General features: G+C 42.1%; 2 protein-coding genes across 2 annotated transcripts in view; one reads left to right on the top strand and one right to left on the bottom strand.

Annotated features, from left to right (window-relative positions):
• Positions 1-37: 37 nt before the first annotated feature.
• prxl2c (peroxiredoxin like 2C) lies at positions 38-2,651 on the bottom strand. The gene is made up of 6 exons (XM_070834109.1): positions 2,469-2,651; positions 2,092-2,160; positions 1,328-1,381; positions 1,136-1,241; positions 899-1,033; positions 38-793 (listed from the first exon to the last, which is right to left on the bottom strand). Exons 1-6 carry the CDS (start codon positions 2,649-2,651, stop codon positions 663-665), a joined length of 678 nt encoding a protein of 225 aa, XP_070690210.1. The 3' UTR covers positions 38-662.
• A 1,146-nt stretch (positions 2,652-3,797) lies between these two features.
• Positions 3,798-16,932, top strand: part of fbxl17 (F-box and leucine-rich repeat protein 17) — a 205,606-nt gene continuing 192,471 nt past the window's right edge. Inside the window, exons 1-6 of the mRNA XM_070833634.1 lie at positions 3,798-3,982; positions 9,135-9,640; positions 10,495-10,887; positions 11,112-11,234; positions 11,532-11,789; positions 11,929-12,060. Coding sequence (XP_070689735.1) covers positions 9,155-9,640; positions 10,495-10,887; positions 11,112-11,234; positions 11,532-11,789; positions 11,929-12,060 — 1,392 coding nt within the window. The 5' untranslated portion in view covers positions 3,798-3,982; positions 9,135-9,154. The remainder of the gene's footprint in view (positions 3,983-9,134; positions 9,641-10,494; positions 10,888-11,111; positions 11,235-11,531; positions 11,790-11,928; positions 12,061-16,932) is intronic.

Below are 16,932 nucleotides of genomic sequence, written 5' to 3'. Positions count from 1 at the left end.
CAACTGTATTTACAGTATAACAACAACACTGTGGCTATGGGTATAAAAAGAAAACTGTGACACAGCAAATCAGTGACATCAGTTGTTATAAAGTGTTCATGAATATTAGTATTGGAATATTAGTATGGGAACAGACTTGCAGGTATGATAGAAAAAGGTAGAAAACAGAGAAAATCAAACTTAACCCCTTTACTCACTCAAGACCACAGACTCACAGTTTTGACAAGAGAAGAAAAAAACATACCTCAGGGACGAAACACAAGCTTTTCCCAGAGCTTTCTCATCAAATATAATGCTCTTCGTTAGCAGAACAGATTTGCACACTTCACAGACAAGCTTTATCTAGAGCTTTCACCCTCGTCGGCCCATGAGATGTGGTAGGAAGCTCTGGAAAAGCTGGTACGGAGACCTTGAGTTAAGATTCCTCTTTTGTCTTTCACGCTCAGCATATGATTCAGACATATTTATGGTTTTGGCATGGCAGTGAAGTCACCATCCAGCAAAGTAATTGTAAAACCAAACTCACACATAATGGGAGACAAATATTTGTTACAGGGAATGATGTTGCTGAAACTGCTTTTGTTGCGTTTTGTTGGCGATGCAACTCAATAAGCGACACATGATGTGTGTGGGACGAAGCGCACTTCCAGGCAGCCAGCTGGCTACACATGGATGATCTTTGGCTTATTGCTGAAGTCCACAGTCTGTTGAACTCCGGCGAGCTGCAGGAGCCAGTTAATGGGCATGTGGTCCAGGCGGTTCGTGTCAAAATGGGAAAAATGAACTTGAGAGCCTGCAGAGAGAAGAAAGAATGAGGGAGAAAAAGAGGAAGATTTAGCACAATGGAGTCTGAGACAGACCAGGTGCAGAGATACGAGCGAGCAGAGAGTGAGGCTACCTGGTCCGACAATGATGGCTCCACCTTGCTGATGTAGGTCACCCTGAAAGTCAAATGCAGGGCTGGTCATGGCCCTCCATATACTCCTCATTTGTCCCATAAAGACCCCAGACTTCACATGGGGACTAGGGTGGGCTAAGCACACAAACACACAGTGCACACACAGATGCAGTTCTTCATTAATCACCATCTCAGAATATATGCTGGGTTTATTCCCTTGTGCTGTTACTGCTTTACCTGAGTCTGTAAATATCTCCTCTCTCTTCATCCCGAGCTTTTGATAAATGCACCTCTCTGGGTCCACATACATTTCACAAGGATACCCCGTCAGTGAGCAGAACGGCTGGATGACATCAAAAACTAAATTAGGATAGTAGGAGCAGTTGTGGCGGACTGAAATGATGCATGAGAATCACAGATTTTGATTACCTCTATATGATGGTGAGCAGACTGACCAATCACAACCAGTCTAATGTCAGCATCCTGCAACAACACACATCACATTTTGGAATTTTCAAGAATCATCCATTTAGATTCACACTCATCCAGGGTATTATCTCTGATTTGCACGTCAAATTAGCAGTGGTGCAAGAAATAACACAACCTGAAAATACTCCTCTTTAACTGGAAGTCACTCAAAACCATAAGTAAAGTAGGCCTATGTAAGTATTGTCAGCGAAGTTTAATTTGTGTTTAAAGTTTAAAAAGAAACGCGATGATGTAGAAAAATAGTCCCTCTCAGTATTATCTTACTATATATGATGCTTTTTTAAAATCTAAATTTACTTCTGCATTAATATTTGTTGTTTAAGTTAGTGCTAATTTGAGCTACTGTATATACTGTTGGGTAGTTTATTCTACAGCAATTCATCATATTATATGAAATCTTCGTGTTTGTGGCATCGCTGTTCTGTGAGAACCACAAATCTCTTAAAAAGGAACACTTAATCCTTCAGTTTGTCAGAAAAAAAAAAAAAAAAATCAGAATTCAAACAACTATAGGTAGTGCAGTAAAAGTACAATATTTCCCTCTGAGATGCAGTGGAGCAGTAGTAGCCCAAAAGTTGCACAAGATGAAAATACTCAAGTAAAAGTAAGTTACTTAAATGCAGCACTTGAGTAAATGTTAGTTACATTCCATCACTGCAAATATGCAACTCGTCCCTACCAGCCTGCAGTGCATCATGACTTACCTCCAGGGCTTCTTGAGGAATTTTGCTCAAGTCATCCACATATTCTTTGCAGCTGTAGCACAAGAAGTTCTGCAGGGAAATACAGTGTATGCTACGTTCATGGGCAATAGTAATGTGAGACATTGCATTACTCTAATAAACTCTAATCTTGCACCTAATCAATGTTCCGCCCTCTGTCGTCACCTATGGATGATCTCTCCATTCTTCCACTTCCACAGCCTGGGAAGCTGTTAGGGCATCTGATGCTGGAGCTCACCTGTTGCCTACTTTGTGATGCCCCCCTTTAAAGGCTCCATCTACTTAACTCGAGCCTCTCATGATTTTAACTCCATGTGACTCAGCAGCAAGGTTAAGCCAAACAAAGTTTTTTTTCCTACCCGCACGAAAATTATGACCGATTTCCTGTCTTGATATAATTTCTTGAACGGAATCGAGGCTCCACGCCGGTCGTAAATTAAACAATCTTCGATGTCTTCAAGACGAAAATCGACACAAGTGTTCCCAAATTCCCGATTTTCTGTAGTTACTTGTCGAGTTATTGGTGAAACTCTTTCAGCCATTTTTCTCTCTCCCTGAGACTTCCCCAAGTCGCACTGCTATTTTAGGAGTTTGAGTTCAGGGTGGAGGAGCTGGTGGCTGGAAATTCACGCCCATATTTTGTGTGTGTGTGTGTGTGTGTGTGTGTGAGAGATAGATAGAGAGAGAGAGAGAGAGAGAGAGAGGAGACAAACAATGTCAAAGTCAAAGTAAAGAGAGAGTAAAATAGATATTAATAGATGATAATCATTTCATCATATCCATCATTTGCAGGTTTGCGCATGGCATGCTGACAAAATAATCCCTCTCTGAGTTATGGATGAGTATTGGGACTGGGTATGAGTGTCAAACCATTAAAGGGATATTCTACAGTTTTACCACAGCACTTCCATAAAGTTTGGGCAGTCACAAGAGACAAATTAAAAAGAAAGAAGGAAAAGAAAGGCGGAAATTGAAAATTGAAGAGTGTGATATTCCTGACTCAGGCGTTTGATAACACTTTCCCATATGAAGATACTTTCCATAATGGCTCCTCAGTCACAGCTGCAGCAAAAAATAGTCCTCAGGGGGACTCAGGTCTCTGTGCATTGTGAATATCATGTGGTTTAAGTCCACACATGGTACAGAGCACATTGTAAACTGCAACAGCAGCTTCATTAGGATATATTTTTTACCAAAACCAACCAGTATTAAAGCTGCAGCTGGAAGACAACTCCTTGTGGGATTAGATGAGTGTTGGTGTGTTTGTGGTAACTTCATTTAGAAATGTGCACAATGTAATAGCAACTTAAAGTGAACAATAATACTGGGGACCTAAATAAGACATGTGCAAAATGCAGTTTAAAGTGTGTTACATTGGTGAATAAGCACATTTTGCACTTAATCCAATAACCACAAACTGAATATTCAGGGTCCTGGGGGAAATTTTACTTGCATTTACCTGTGAAGCGTTAGACAGTTAGATTTAGGACGAGAATGTAATAGTCAGTGCAATAAGTGTAAAATGCACAAACTGGAACTAGGGATAAAGTGTATTTAGGTCTATCACTTCACTATCTACACCCCTAAAGCAGGCAAATTCACCCATACAGCTCCGGTGACGAATTACGAATCGCCCTCGTCGGCTTCCTTCCCGCTGCCCTGTCGGAGCGGAAGTGTTGTGCTCAAGAGCAGCAGCAGCCACAGCAGCAGAGCCAAGAGCTGCCACTGTTTGGATAAACACTACGCTAGTTCAGTAGCAGGCTTTCTTGCCTCCGTGTGTCTTCTGTCGGGACCTGTCAGCGCTCACCTCGGCCGGACAGCATAGCAGTATTATGCGAGCACCGCCCGGAGTGTGGGAGCACCGTGTGAAGTGGTGAGAGATGTTTCATGTTGGGTCTGCAGCTAACTTAGCATCCAGGGATGGAGCAAGCTAGCCTGTCAGAGAGCTGAACTGGGTTAGCACCGAAACCGAAGCTTTTTCTCTAAACTAGGATGTGAATATGTTATTAAGTTGGAATAAAGACTAGACATAAACCTGCTGCGACTTCAGCCAAAACACAACCGTCACCGTAGGACTGCTTTTTGTGTGTGTGTACATGCTAAACAAATGACCACCTGTTCACTGTTTACATTTTTTTCATTCAGACGATGCATCGTTGCTGTTTCCTTGCTAACATATAAAGCGATTCTACAGCTCGCTGCTCTATTGCTGAGTGTGTTACTGCAGGTTTGGGCTTTGAAGCAACACAATCTAGTGGCTTTAAACACATCCAAATTGGAGTATTTCATTGTGACACCAGCTAAGACCTCGCTGTGCTTTCTAGTATTGTGTACTACATGGAGAGTGTAATGACAGTGTTGTCTATTTTCAGCACCATATTTGCGCCCAGCTGTTTCAGTATATATAGATGTATCTCCATCGTCCTTGACAGCTTGAGGGTAGGCTGACATTTTTCCAGGTCTATTTTAAGATAACGTAAGTTATTACCTAATTCATCCTGAGGGAAAATATTGTGTAGCAATTGCAGTGCAAATACACAGAGTGCAAATGGAAGCAAATAAACATTATGAGAAAAAGATAGGGAACATCAGTGTCAAAAGACTTCTTCTTTAGGTAGAGGAGATTGGAGCCAGCTTGCAAGTTATAACAAAGTTTAATCTTACATGTAAGAGGAGCGTTTGACAGTGCAACAACATCATGGAGGTTACAGAGTAAAAGGCTCATCTGGTGAGCATATACAGTTAGGTTTTATAATGGGCGTTGTGGGTGTAGTTCTCACACATTGTGTTATCATCTACTGGCGTGAGAATTTCTTCTTGTCCTTGTAGATATGAGGCTTCCCACCGTTGCAGAGCACACCCTCGATTGCCACTCTGTCTGGCAACGTGTGAGCATGTCCTTGGATGGCGATTCTCATAACATTCCCTCCTGTTTGCACTCACAAGAGTGCAACTTTCCACATAACATATAAGAACTTTACCTTACATGTATATCAAAAGCCCATGGAGTGTAAGAGCGAAAAACCTGTCTGGCAGAACAATCAATCTTTCTGGACAGGAAAATTCTCTTACGGTCCCGCTGCCCCGGCGACCGCACTATGGCACTCCCAGAGGGTCACAATAATGTCAAAAATTAACTGCACACAAACGGTACACAATGAGAAAAATAGCTGTTGTCTACTCTGGAAACTTTGAGTATGGGAACATCCGTAAAAGAACAGAAACTGTCCACCTCCAGGCTGGTCATCCCATCGTACCTGTGAAGTGGACCTGCCCCTACTAACTAATCATTATTTCCCTGATAGACGAAAACAAAGTAAAACATGGATGTGAATATGGGAACATATCTATTATCACCAAACAGTATCTTTTTCCTTCAATTTTTGTTTAGTTCTATGAAATCCATACAGACAATTTGAAAATAGTAGGTTACTTCAGGAAATGTACCTTGTCTTGGAGTAGTTTTGATAACCATAGATTGTAAATGTTTTATTTATCACAGATACCATCCCTCCTGTTGAGACATGTGAAATCCCATGGATCAAAAATAGCTGCAAATCTAAAATGATTCTGCTGACTGATCATTGTCATGTTGCCACTCGTCATCCTCCTCATGATCCTCCTCTGTGTTCTGGCCCTCTGTCCAATGTCCAAATTTGCCACAATTGTAGCATCTGCCGTCCCCTCCGTGTCCTCGTCCCCATCCTCGTCCACCTCCTCCTCTTTGATCATTTCCTCGGTAACAAACATCATAATATTCATCAGTGGGAAATTCATCACAGTCATCAACAATAAAAGTGTCATTACTTTTAGCTTTAAGTTTCTTTTTCTTTACATTCATTTGTTCCTCACCATGTTCTGCATGATCTTTGATGGTTTGAATCCCTGCACTCCTCCACCCTACGAGGTGCTTTTTAATGTTATTGCAGATTTGTTGATGCATTCCAAGCAGGAATGCATTTTTTAGCTGTAGGTTGTAATTACTCGTGTCTGCACAGTCTACAGGTATACCACTGTGAGATGCAAAAATCTGACTCAGCCTATTGAAATAGACTAGCACTGTCTCCTCTGGTCCCTGTTTGCACTCTAACACTTTAGAGTAACAAGCCTGTCCTCTGTAGTGTTGGACTATTCTACCATACAGTGCCTCTGTCCTCTCATTGTATTGCACATGTCCGAACGAGATGGGTGCATTATTTTCGAAGGGGTCCCATGTCCCCTTCACCAAACACCAATCCTGTTTCACAACACATCGCAGGACTCTCTCAGTCTCCACTGTGTCCAGCCTGAAACTGTCACACAGTCTCTTTATCTCTGTTAGGAATTCTTCTGAATTTAATTTGGGATGGACGATGCCAGCAGCAGCTTCTTTTACATCTGCATCAGTCCATGGTCTATACACTCTGACAGTGGGGGGTTGATTACTCTGTCCTGCTCTGGGATTTGGCATTTCTATCATAGGAAACATTTCTGCATCTTTAAGTCCTAGATTAGGTACTGGTGGTGGTGTTGGACTGAGGTAATGTAAAGGATTGTATACATTACCGCTTCGGGTCCGGTGTGGTGTGTCCACCCCGGACAGAGATGGTTGTGCAGTCATGGATGATTGAGGCAAGTGGTGGGAGGCAGATGAGGAGGAGGACGGTCCTGGAGGTGAGGACTTTAAAGTGACTTTCCCCAGGAGAGGCCTAGACAGCAGAGGTGGTTGTTGAGGATCCGAGTATGGCGGTAGACTTGGGAAAGGACCCAGGGGTCTGTATTCGTGGTCCTCTCGCTTATCTCGGGCAGAATACAACACAGGATAAAGGTTAGGAATTTTCATGTCCCTTTCTGCTTCCTTCTCCTTTTCTCTCTGTCTCTGCTTTTCCTCCCCCTCTTTTTTTCTCCCTCTGGCGCTGAAGGCCAGCTTGTTTGAGTGCTTTGTTTAACCACACCTGGGCTTCTGTGAGGCCTTCCTTTCTTGCTTTTATCTTACTCCCCTTTGTATTTGTTTCAATCTTTGCCACTAATTCTCTGCAATCTCCTACTTGCAGTTTTCCCTTAAACTCATATTTATTTTGCCATTTTTTCAAATATTTTACATTATTTTTTTTTCCTGTTTCATGCGCTTCGCATCCCCTTCATACTGGACCTCGTCAGGTCCCTGACTCCGATAACAACTGCTGCAGCAATTACCCTTTTTTTTTTTTTCTTTTTTTTTTTTTTTTCTTTTTCTTTTTATTTCTTTTTTAATTTTTTTTATTTTAATTTTATTTATTTTATTATTATTATTATTTTTTTAATTTTAGGGAAAATTTATTTAATAAAAAAAATTCTCTGTGAGTCCCTGACTCCCTGAAGTCCCTGACTTCCCGACGTCTATTATTGTTAACTCAGGCGCTGAGAGATTAGTTTTTTGTCGTCCTTCTAAAGACGCTTTACCGTAAGTCCCTGACTTACCCTAGGTCCCTGACCTATCAGTCTTTCTGAAGACATTTACCGTAAGTCCCTGACTTACCACAAGTCCCTGACTTGCTATAGGTCCCTGACCTATCCTTTTGTTTAACTCACCCCTGTTGTTGAGTCCCGGACTCAGGGTAGCTGGTTCGTCACTCCTCTGCTACACCCCGTCACCATCCCTCTCTCCAGTGGCCCTGGCCTCCCTGTCCAAAACGGGTTTTTAGGAATCCCGCGGTGGAGGTCTTACCTCTGAGTTTTTTCACTCAGCCTTGCGCAAGGTCTGTGGTTTTCACCGGAGGAAGAGAATGGATATTGGGGCCCCACGTTGGGCGCCAAATTGTCAAAAGACTTCTTCTTTAGGTAGAGGAGATTGGAGCCAGCTTGCAAGTTATAACAAAGTTTAATCTTACATGTAAGAGGAGCGTTTGACAGTGCAACAACATCATGGAGGTTACAGAGTAAAAGGCTCATCTGGTGAGCATATACAGTTAGGTTTTATAATGGGCGTTGTGGGTGTAGTTCTCACACATTGTGTTATCATCTACTGGCGTGAGAATTTCTTCTTGTCCTTGTAGATATGAGGCTTCCCACCGTTGCAGAGCACACCCTCGATTGCCACTCTGTCTGGCAACGTGTGAGCATGTCCTTGGATGGCGATTCTGGTGAAAAAACAAAACAAATGTACAGGTAGAAATGTAACAGGCTTTAATACTCACATGTCATTATGTACATGTAGAGTTATTGATCTCTGTAATTGTTCTCCCTGCAAATTCTGGTTGAGGATGGATCTCGTTAATGGTTCTAATGTTAGTGATGGGGGACAATATCCACACTTTTTGTTTAGTGCCAAAAAGGCATTATGAAGTTTAGCTGAAGGTAATATGAGGCCTCAGCAGTGTGAGCCAGATGAGTCAAGTGGTGTACCCTCTAAAGTTACAGTGTTTTCAGTGTTAGAATCACTCTTTCTCTTCTCATCTCTCCAGATCAACAAAATGACTCAAAGAGAGAATCTACTTTGTTACAAGGACAGCAAGGGAGACTGATGAGAAATAATACTTTTGTTGTGTATTTGCATATACAATTTGTCTGTTTTCTTATTCCAGAGGATATTGTTGGCGGACAATTTGATTGTTTCCCCTACTTGTTGATGCAGGTCTCTACCTATAAAGTGATATTTACTTTTGCCAGAATAAAAAAATAGTTGGTGTGAAAACTATTTAAAAAAAGATGTTTTTGTGATATATGAAAGCTGCACTTTTTTTTCCTACCACACTGCTCAGGGGTTAGATGTTAAACCTCAGTACTTGTTGAGTATTGTCAAGAATTGAAAGTTAATTGAATGCTTTGTCAGGTCTTGTGTCCATATTCTTCTTTTCTGTTTATTTAGAATAGATATTTACTGCCTTAAGACATAAGTTTTATACTATTTAATTTTTGGCGAAGTTCTTGTACGTTGCTTGTTTTCTAGATGTTTGGTTAAATGAACATGAAAGTGGTTGGTATTGACACCAATAATGACCGACAATGATACTATAGAATATTGCAAAATAATATATTTACTAATGAACTGACTCCTGTTGTTCTAGAGTTTCCTTGAATCATCTATATGGGCCATCTTCTCTCGAAAAATGGTTACCGCCTGAAGAAGAGGACACGCAAGTTGCATCACAGGAAGAAGAAGAAGAGGAACTGTTTCCTGCAGCTGCCTTGCATGCTCTGCTTCATCGTCCACAGCAACAGCAGTGGTCTTGACGACAGTGACCATTTGGAGGCCGGCGTCAACGGCAGTGGGTGCCGCCACAACAGCATCACTGGAATCGGTGTCCCTGGTGTGGTTGGAGTTGGCATCGGAGCAGCAGCTGCCTCAAAGCTCGCTGAGCGATACGCAACACTCGCCTCTCCTGAGGACTGCTCAAAGTTCTTATTGTCACCTCGGGACCTTGCTATCTGGGAGGGCCAAGGGAGGAGCCTTTTATCAGCCGTCCCTGCCAAACTGATTCCCCCACCGGCGCTGTTCCGAACCGCTGGGGTGTCTGTGACCGTACCCATACCTGTTCCTGTGCCTGGCTGTACCAGCGACTACTCTGAGATGGTAGGGAGCTGGGGAGGTGCTGCACAAACAATACCAAAGATTGTAGCTGGTGAAGATGCAACATGGACCTACAACTGTATAGATGATTTAAACAGCCTTGATTTATCTGTGCGGCTACTACTGGTTAATAGGTCTGTCTTTACTTGAAGAAATTCTAGGTTCACTAATGAGTTACCATAGAAACGCTAGTTAGTCAGTTTAATAGAAGAATGTGCTCCTCCTCACATGAATGCACTCATGCGGAAGAATCGCTTAAAATGTTGTTATGGACAAAAGAAAATTTCTGAAAAAAATTGTGATGCTTTTTATCACTGATGACCATTTCTGGCAATGACTAACCATCCACGAAAATGTGTTTGTTGACCAAGACTGTCGCTGAATAAGGGCAGCTTACAACGGCTTATAATGCTCTGTAACACAAAAGGGACAAATATGAATCAGCTAAAAGGTTTAAAAATAACAACGTCACAAATGTGCAAATTCAGGCACAATAACCATAGCATCTTAACTAGGACCAGAGAAGGCATCTGTTTACAGGCGCCAAAAAAAAAATACATAGTGTCCATCAAAATTCTTAGGTTAACGTTACACAGTGTCTGTTCTGTGTTCTCAAGATGTAATAACAGAATTGTAGGAGTAACGTGTGAAATTTCACACTGAAAGTAACAACGTTCGATGTATTTTGTTCTCACTGGAGATCCAAGGTCAGGGATGGTGATTTGATTTGATGATTCATAATAAGGGTGGTCTAAGGTTGCAGTTGTATTTAAAGTCTTTACAGCTAAAATCTGTCTTGACTTGCATGAAGGCAATCTGGTCCCACCTGGTTGATCTGTGTGTGTCTCTGGGTGCAGGTGTGTAAGAGGAAGTGCTCAGAGGTGCAGAGGTGCACCCCCTGCAAGCAGCCCCGCTGCGCCTTCGCTGCCCCTGACGGAGGGCTGGAGAACGGAGGAGTGGGAGGAGGTGGGGGAGAGGCCGCCTCGAACTCTGAAACTGGCCACTGCCACCTTCCCCTCTGTCCGCTTCCCTCCTCCTCCGCTTCTTCCTCCTCTTCCTCTTCCTCTGCCTCCTCCTCTTCCTCCTCACCTGCTGATGGCTGCTGTGGGTTGGGTCTTCATGCTGATTTGCCGCACAGTTCGGACTCGTCCCCCTGCTGCCTTCATCATTATGACGACTGCCAGGCGAGAAGTTCTGACGCTGCTGATCACTTAAGTATCAACCACCTGCCTTCCTCCATCCTTCTTAAGGTCAGAGTTCATCAAAGAGTCACATTACTGATGTCTGTGCATTGGAAGATGTTAAAGTACTAAGCTAGAGGTTGTCATTGATAGGAAGCATGCTGTGTACCAAGTTTGTTTGACAAATGAGCCACAGGATCGGACCTGTTGTTGAATGGATTTCACTAGACTGGAAATGTGGATTCTGGAATGATTCAGCTTTCTGCATTATATCTTCTTTTGCCTCCTTACAGATACTCTCCCACTTGACAGTGAAGGAGCGCTGTCTCTGTGCCTCTCTGGTTTGTAAGTACTGGAGGGACCTCTGCTTGGACTTCCAGTTCTGGAAGCAAATTGACCTCAGTGGCCTACAACAAGTAAGCACACAGAGAATTGCAAGACACTATCGTCTTCAGGAATTATTCGTTTTCAGTAGGGTTGTACACTTTCTGCCTTTTCAGCTTTTCACTTTTTATATTTTAGACATTTAGTTGACACTCTTGGCTTGAAGTGAGTAAGCGGGAGAGGTCTTAGGGTCTAACAGGATGGACAACTGCTTCTGGGATCAAACCTCTGACTTGTCATTTGTACATTTTCCTCGACCATTATCATTAACAAAAAGTTCTATTGTTTCTTTTGTCTTTCGTCTCTCTTTGTGTTACCCTGTTCCTCAGGTAAACGATGATCTCCTGGTGAAAATCGCCTCTCGGAGGCAGAATGTGACAGAGATAGCCATCTCAGATTGCAGAGGGGTCCATGACCATGGTGTGTCATCGCTGGCCTCACATTGTCCAGGCCTGCAGAAGTATACCGCCTACCGCTGTAAGCAGCTTGGTGACATGTCCCTGTCGGCCTTGGCTACACACTGCCCTCTGCTGGTTAAGGTGCACGTGGGCAACCAGGACAAACTCACGGATGAAGCACTGAAAAAGGTGTGCATTTTGTGCCACAGTGGAGACATATTCCTCTTTTTTTGCCACTTTGTTTGTCTCATTGGATCTTTTTATTCCCAAATGAAAAGTAAATTATTCTTATACTCAATCTTGTGCTAATTGCTCCTTTTGCCTCCAGCTGGGAGAGCACTGCAGTGAGCTGAAGGACATCCACTTGGGTCAGTGCTACAGTATCACAGATGAGGGCATGGTGGCCTTGGCTAGAGGCTGCCGTAAACTGCAGAGACTCTACTTGCAAGAGAACAAACTGGTCAGTCCCACACATCTGGTCTCATATTTGCGCTTTTTCTCCCTGCTTGCGTTGGTGCTGTGCTTTGTTCTCAGGTTGGCTCTCCACAGGTACCTTTCTCAGCTATACAGCTACTACAAATGTTCTGGGGTTATAAGACTACTCAGCACTATAGCTTTTTTACTGTTGGTTACTGCAGTGTTGGAGTTTATGCATGAATACAGCCCAAAGCTGTACCTGATGCACCCTCTTCTCGTAAGTGCGCGACCAGATTGAAGGTTGGCTAGGCAACATCCACATTACTATACAGATTTATTCATTTCTGTTTAGCCTCTCCGTCTTGGAGAACTGGTCGTTCTTCTTCTGTTCTAATCTTCCTCTTGTCCTCTCAGACAAATGCATGCAACTGCCGCAAAAAAATATTCATCCTCATCCTGTTTTGGCCGACACAAAGTCTCGTTAACATAAAGACTGTGCACAACAGAAACTAAATGCAGTCCTTCATCCAAATTTTAAAAGGTTGCTCCATCACTAAATTCAAAACGCAGCATTATAACCCAGTGTTGGTTGAAGAATTAATTCACTTTATTGGTTTCAATTATAATCGGGGGACCAAAACAGCAGCTGATTTTGATGATTATTACTTATGTGTCCCAATCATATGAATACATCCACAGCTTCTCTGTATGATGATCTGATCCTATCATGGAGAGCCTTATAGTTAGTTCATACATTTGAGGTGCTTCGATGCAGTCTTCACCCTGGGAATCACTACCACTGTTTTGTACAGGGATAGCCAAAATTAAGACAAAATGAAAGTTCCATGTAGCTCCTTTAATGACTGATCTCATTATTAGAGCTGGGTTTGATTTGTACATTATGAGCATGGCATAGACACCTGAAGTACTGTTTTCTTTTAATAAAAGCAGCTGGTGCTGAAGACAGTGTCAGACTATTGTAAACCACCACTAGATGCTACTTTGTTTTCCACTTTCTGAAAACAGCCTGCCAGCTGCTTTTGCAAGCCGCGGCTTGTTGATGCTAATGCTGAGTTGTGTGCTTTTCCACCATATTACAATCACATATTTTACTATATTTGTCATTTAGTATTGGATTATGATCCAGAAAGAGAACGTAAATAGCCATTTGGCGTGTCTGTTTTTCACCCCTTTTTTATTTTGATCTTTCCTCTTCTCACTGACGCTCTTGCTCTTTTACCTGCTAATATTTCTTTGCAGTCCATGAGTGATCGTGACCTTGATGAATTAGTCTGCTTTAAGTTGTTAACAATAGCTCAGTTTGTTAAAACCCCATTCATCAACTTAATAGTATATGAAATTAGCAATTACCACTAGGTGAGAGATTAATATTGCTGCTGATAACATTTCAGCACAGCGGTATCAATTTCAGACAGTCATTTTTCAGACATGAGATCGTTGCAATTATTTTAGCTTCCTGTCATTAGACTTGAGAGAAATGGGGTGAGCTTGTTTGGGAATTGTTATGTCTAGGCGCTCTGGTTGCTTGGCCTAAAATTGTCATTAAGTTTGCCAGGAATTAAGACGACCCAGAAACACTTACATTTTTCCACAGAGGCCATTTATTCTCTCTGACAGCTTGAAAGGCTAACTAAGGTTCTCTCCACCAATCTCTCAGGAAGAAGGAACTGATTTTGTTGCTTTGTGGGAGAATGGTTTACAGTCTTGAGTTTGGCTCAATACGTTTGCTCTGTGAGATCCAAAAACTTGATATTTTGCTTTTCATTTAGACTTATATGTTGTGTTGTAGGTATACAAGCTGTTGGCTTTGATGTAATAATCATAAATATCGTATTACACACGAAGAATTAAAAGGTGACTCAACCAATTGAACTCTGAACTTATTTCACCCTGTTTTAGCTGTTTACTAAACTAAAAAGGTTTGAATCAGTGTGGAAAAAGGCTTTTCTAAAAGCTTAATGCAAAAAATGAATGGCTGAACACTTGTGGGACCATATTGTGGGCTGAACCTTTGCTCTCCACATGGATTGATCCAGGAAACCACATTGAGATGGGCTTTTTGGGTTTTAGTGCGCTATAAATCACACAGTCATGGGGCAGTATTGCGCTCCACGGATTCTGTCTCTGTCTCTCCTAATCAATCACAGATGAGGATGAGCCTTTCACTCACTGTGATCCGCCCTCTCTTTCTCTTCTACAAAATTGAATAATTGAATTGCTGCAGGATGTTTCTGTGTGGTCTTTCACTTGCTCTCAGCATTTTTCTTTGTAACATTCACATGTGTACACCCACATGCATTTTTTTCCCTTTCTTTCCTTCCCTCCTTCTTGTCGTAGTTGTGGTTTTGGTTCCATTCTGGAGGGTCTTTTCTCTGTGTTAAGACCACACATACAACTCTGTACATGGCTAAAGAGGGTTAGATTTAGGGAAATCTTGTGCAGCCTTAAGGAAATATTTGGTCAAAACATGCAAATGTTGTTCTGGTTTTTATTTATGCTTTTATCAGTATTCTATAGATTTTAACCACAAAATTCAAAACGTTGGTTTTTAGATAAGTGAGGCATTGTTGAGGAAGGTTTTGCAGACTTTAAGTTTCTTGGTGTTTTGCACAATTATGTAATTTCTCACTGTTAACAGAGTTAAAGGATAGTGCTTAAGTCCTTGTCCTAATTATCATACTGAAGGGCACACAAGTAAATTTTTTTATTAAATGATTGATATTAAATATTGAATGTTGACAATGACAATGCTAAGAAGGTCTCCAGCAGTGACTCGTGTCTCCAAATTTAGTTTACAGTTGACAAATTGATGCTTTCTCTTTCACTGTGTGTTAGCCGTGGGCCAAATCAGCCTGAGGCTAATGATAACCCTGGGCTAAAAGTCTGTTTTGTGAAAGATAGGTGACACTAAGGTCTCTGTGCCCCAATCCTTTTGACATCTACCCTGCATTCTTTATTGCTGTTCATCCAGTATTTATGCCAGAGTTGGTTATATTGCACCAGTTGCCTTTCAAGGCTTGTTTTCATCTTCTGAAGTGTTTTCTTCTCTCCCCTATTCATATTCTGTTCTCTTCCACCACCTCGAAGGGCAAAGGCTCTGAGAATAGCAAATTCCCCCTTTCCTCATCGCACTTCAATTTGCCGTAGGGGGGAAAGGCAGCCCTGAAAGTTTAACTCTGAGTTCAGTAAGTTTCATAGACCAACTGGTGGACGAACTGCAAGCAGCAAGAGCCTCGTGCCACCCATCTTTCCATGTCGGTAACTTTGCTCCCGCGTTCCTTTCAATTAAGTGCACGTCGCAATCTGCAAACAGTTTTGCTGGAGAAGCACTTTTCTGCTCTCTTCCTCTCTCTGAAGAAAAAAAAAACCTTATCTGCTCTCCTGTCTTGTTAAAATCAAAGAGTGTGCACTTAATTTTCCTGCACCGTGATGGGAAGATTCTTCCACTGGCTCATCTCAAAGACATTGTGTCTGCCCACACACACACACACACCATACACACACAGGCTCTGATTATTTACAGTTTTAATTAGTCCAAAATGTGGAAATGTAAGTGGAATTGGAGATGACCTAACATAGATTACCATGTGCCCTCAATTTAGGTGTAATTACCACTCTGCATGTACAATTAGAGCTTCCCTCCCGCATGTTCACCTACTCTTCCAGCTCTCATTTAGGCGTTTGGGATAGAAGGGATGTGTTTGTCTGTGGAACAGCATGAAATGCTGGAAAAGACGAACTGTCAGGGTGAGTGGTTTTTCTTGGCCATCGGTCAATGAAGGAGGCCTCATCTCCTGCTCTGACTGGCAGTCTGTCCAGCTTGTCAGTAGTCTGGTTTTTGGTGGCAGGGGAAATAAAACAGTGAGGCTCCACCGGACCAATCAAACATAATCACGGATTATATTGTATATTGACATTAGCAGATTTAATTAGCCAGATTAGAAGGAGAGCTAAGATAAAGGAAGTGATAATGATAGCTGTCAGTTATTATGGGATAGACCTTTCGACATAAACACACACACACTAAAACACACAGAAGCCCAGTTAAAACACTGAAAGCGACACACACATGGGAGAGGATGAATTGAATCGCTGCCAGCTGCACTGGATTCTGCTCTGGAAACTCCAGTCCAGTTTTTGACTGTAATTAGAGATAAATAGAACCACACACACACATACACACATACACACACATACTCCCCAATCACCCCTCCAGTCTTTATAGACAGGAGTTTAGACTTTTCAGGATGTTGAATGTCAGATGCTGTATGAAGTGTTTAGTCAGTTTAATTGCTAATGGCACTGGATTATGTCTGTCAGAGTGAGGGAAAAGCTCTGCTCTCATCCAAAATTTCCATGCTTTCATGTCATCAAGAAGTCTCTTTTTTTCTCTCCTTGGTTTTTTGTCTTGTGCTCTCTTTGTCTGTCTTTGTCCCTGTGGATTTGGGAGATAGCCTTATGTAGCCTTACTGTACCAACCTGTGGAGAGACGGGGGTGTCTACTGTGCATCTAATTCGCCTAATCAAGAGTCTTAAAGTGTTTTTCCACCTCTTCACTGCTCCTGCTTAGGGTTAGGGTTAGCCTGTGTAAGCCTGAGTAATTTTTGACCACTCGTAGTGCTACAAAGCTGTGTTTTTAGTTAGGTCCCCATTCATGTTGCCATCATTCAAGCCGGTGTGAGACATGGATGTAACCAATGCACGAACCAAATATTTGCTTTGAAAGTGTTTTATGAAGAGGGAAATGCACTCAACAGGTTTGAACTCGAGGGTAAACAGAAAGCATTTTGTCATCTGAATCCTTCTTAGACTTTTCAGTGTTGGCCAGACAAAACAAGCTATTTGAATACATCACTGTGGGTTTTGGAGAATCGAGATGGGCATTTCGTTTTCA

This window comes from Pempheris klunzingeri, chromosome 7 (genome assembly GCF_042242105.1).
Source record: "Pempheris klunzingeri isolate RE-2024b chromosome 7, fPemKlu1.hap1, whole genome shotgun sequence".
NCBI classification, from domain to species: Eukaryota; Metazoa; Chordata; class Actinopteri; order Acropomatiformes; family Pempheridae; genus Pempheris; species Pempheris klunzingeri.
Note: the sequence above shows the minus strand (reverse complement) of the source record. Positions and strands in the feature narration are given on the sequence as shown.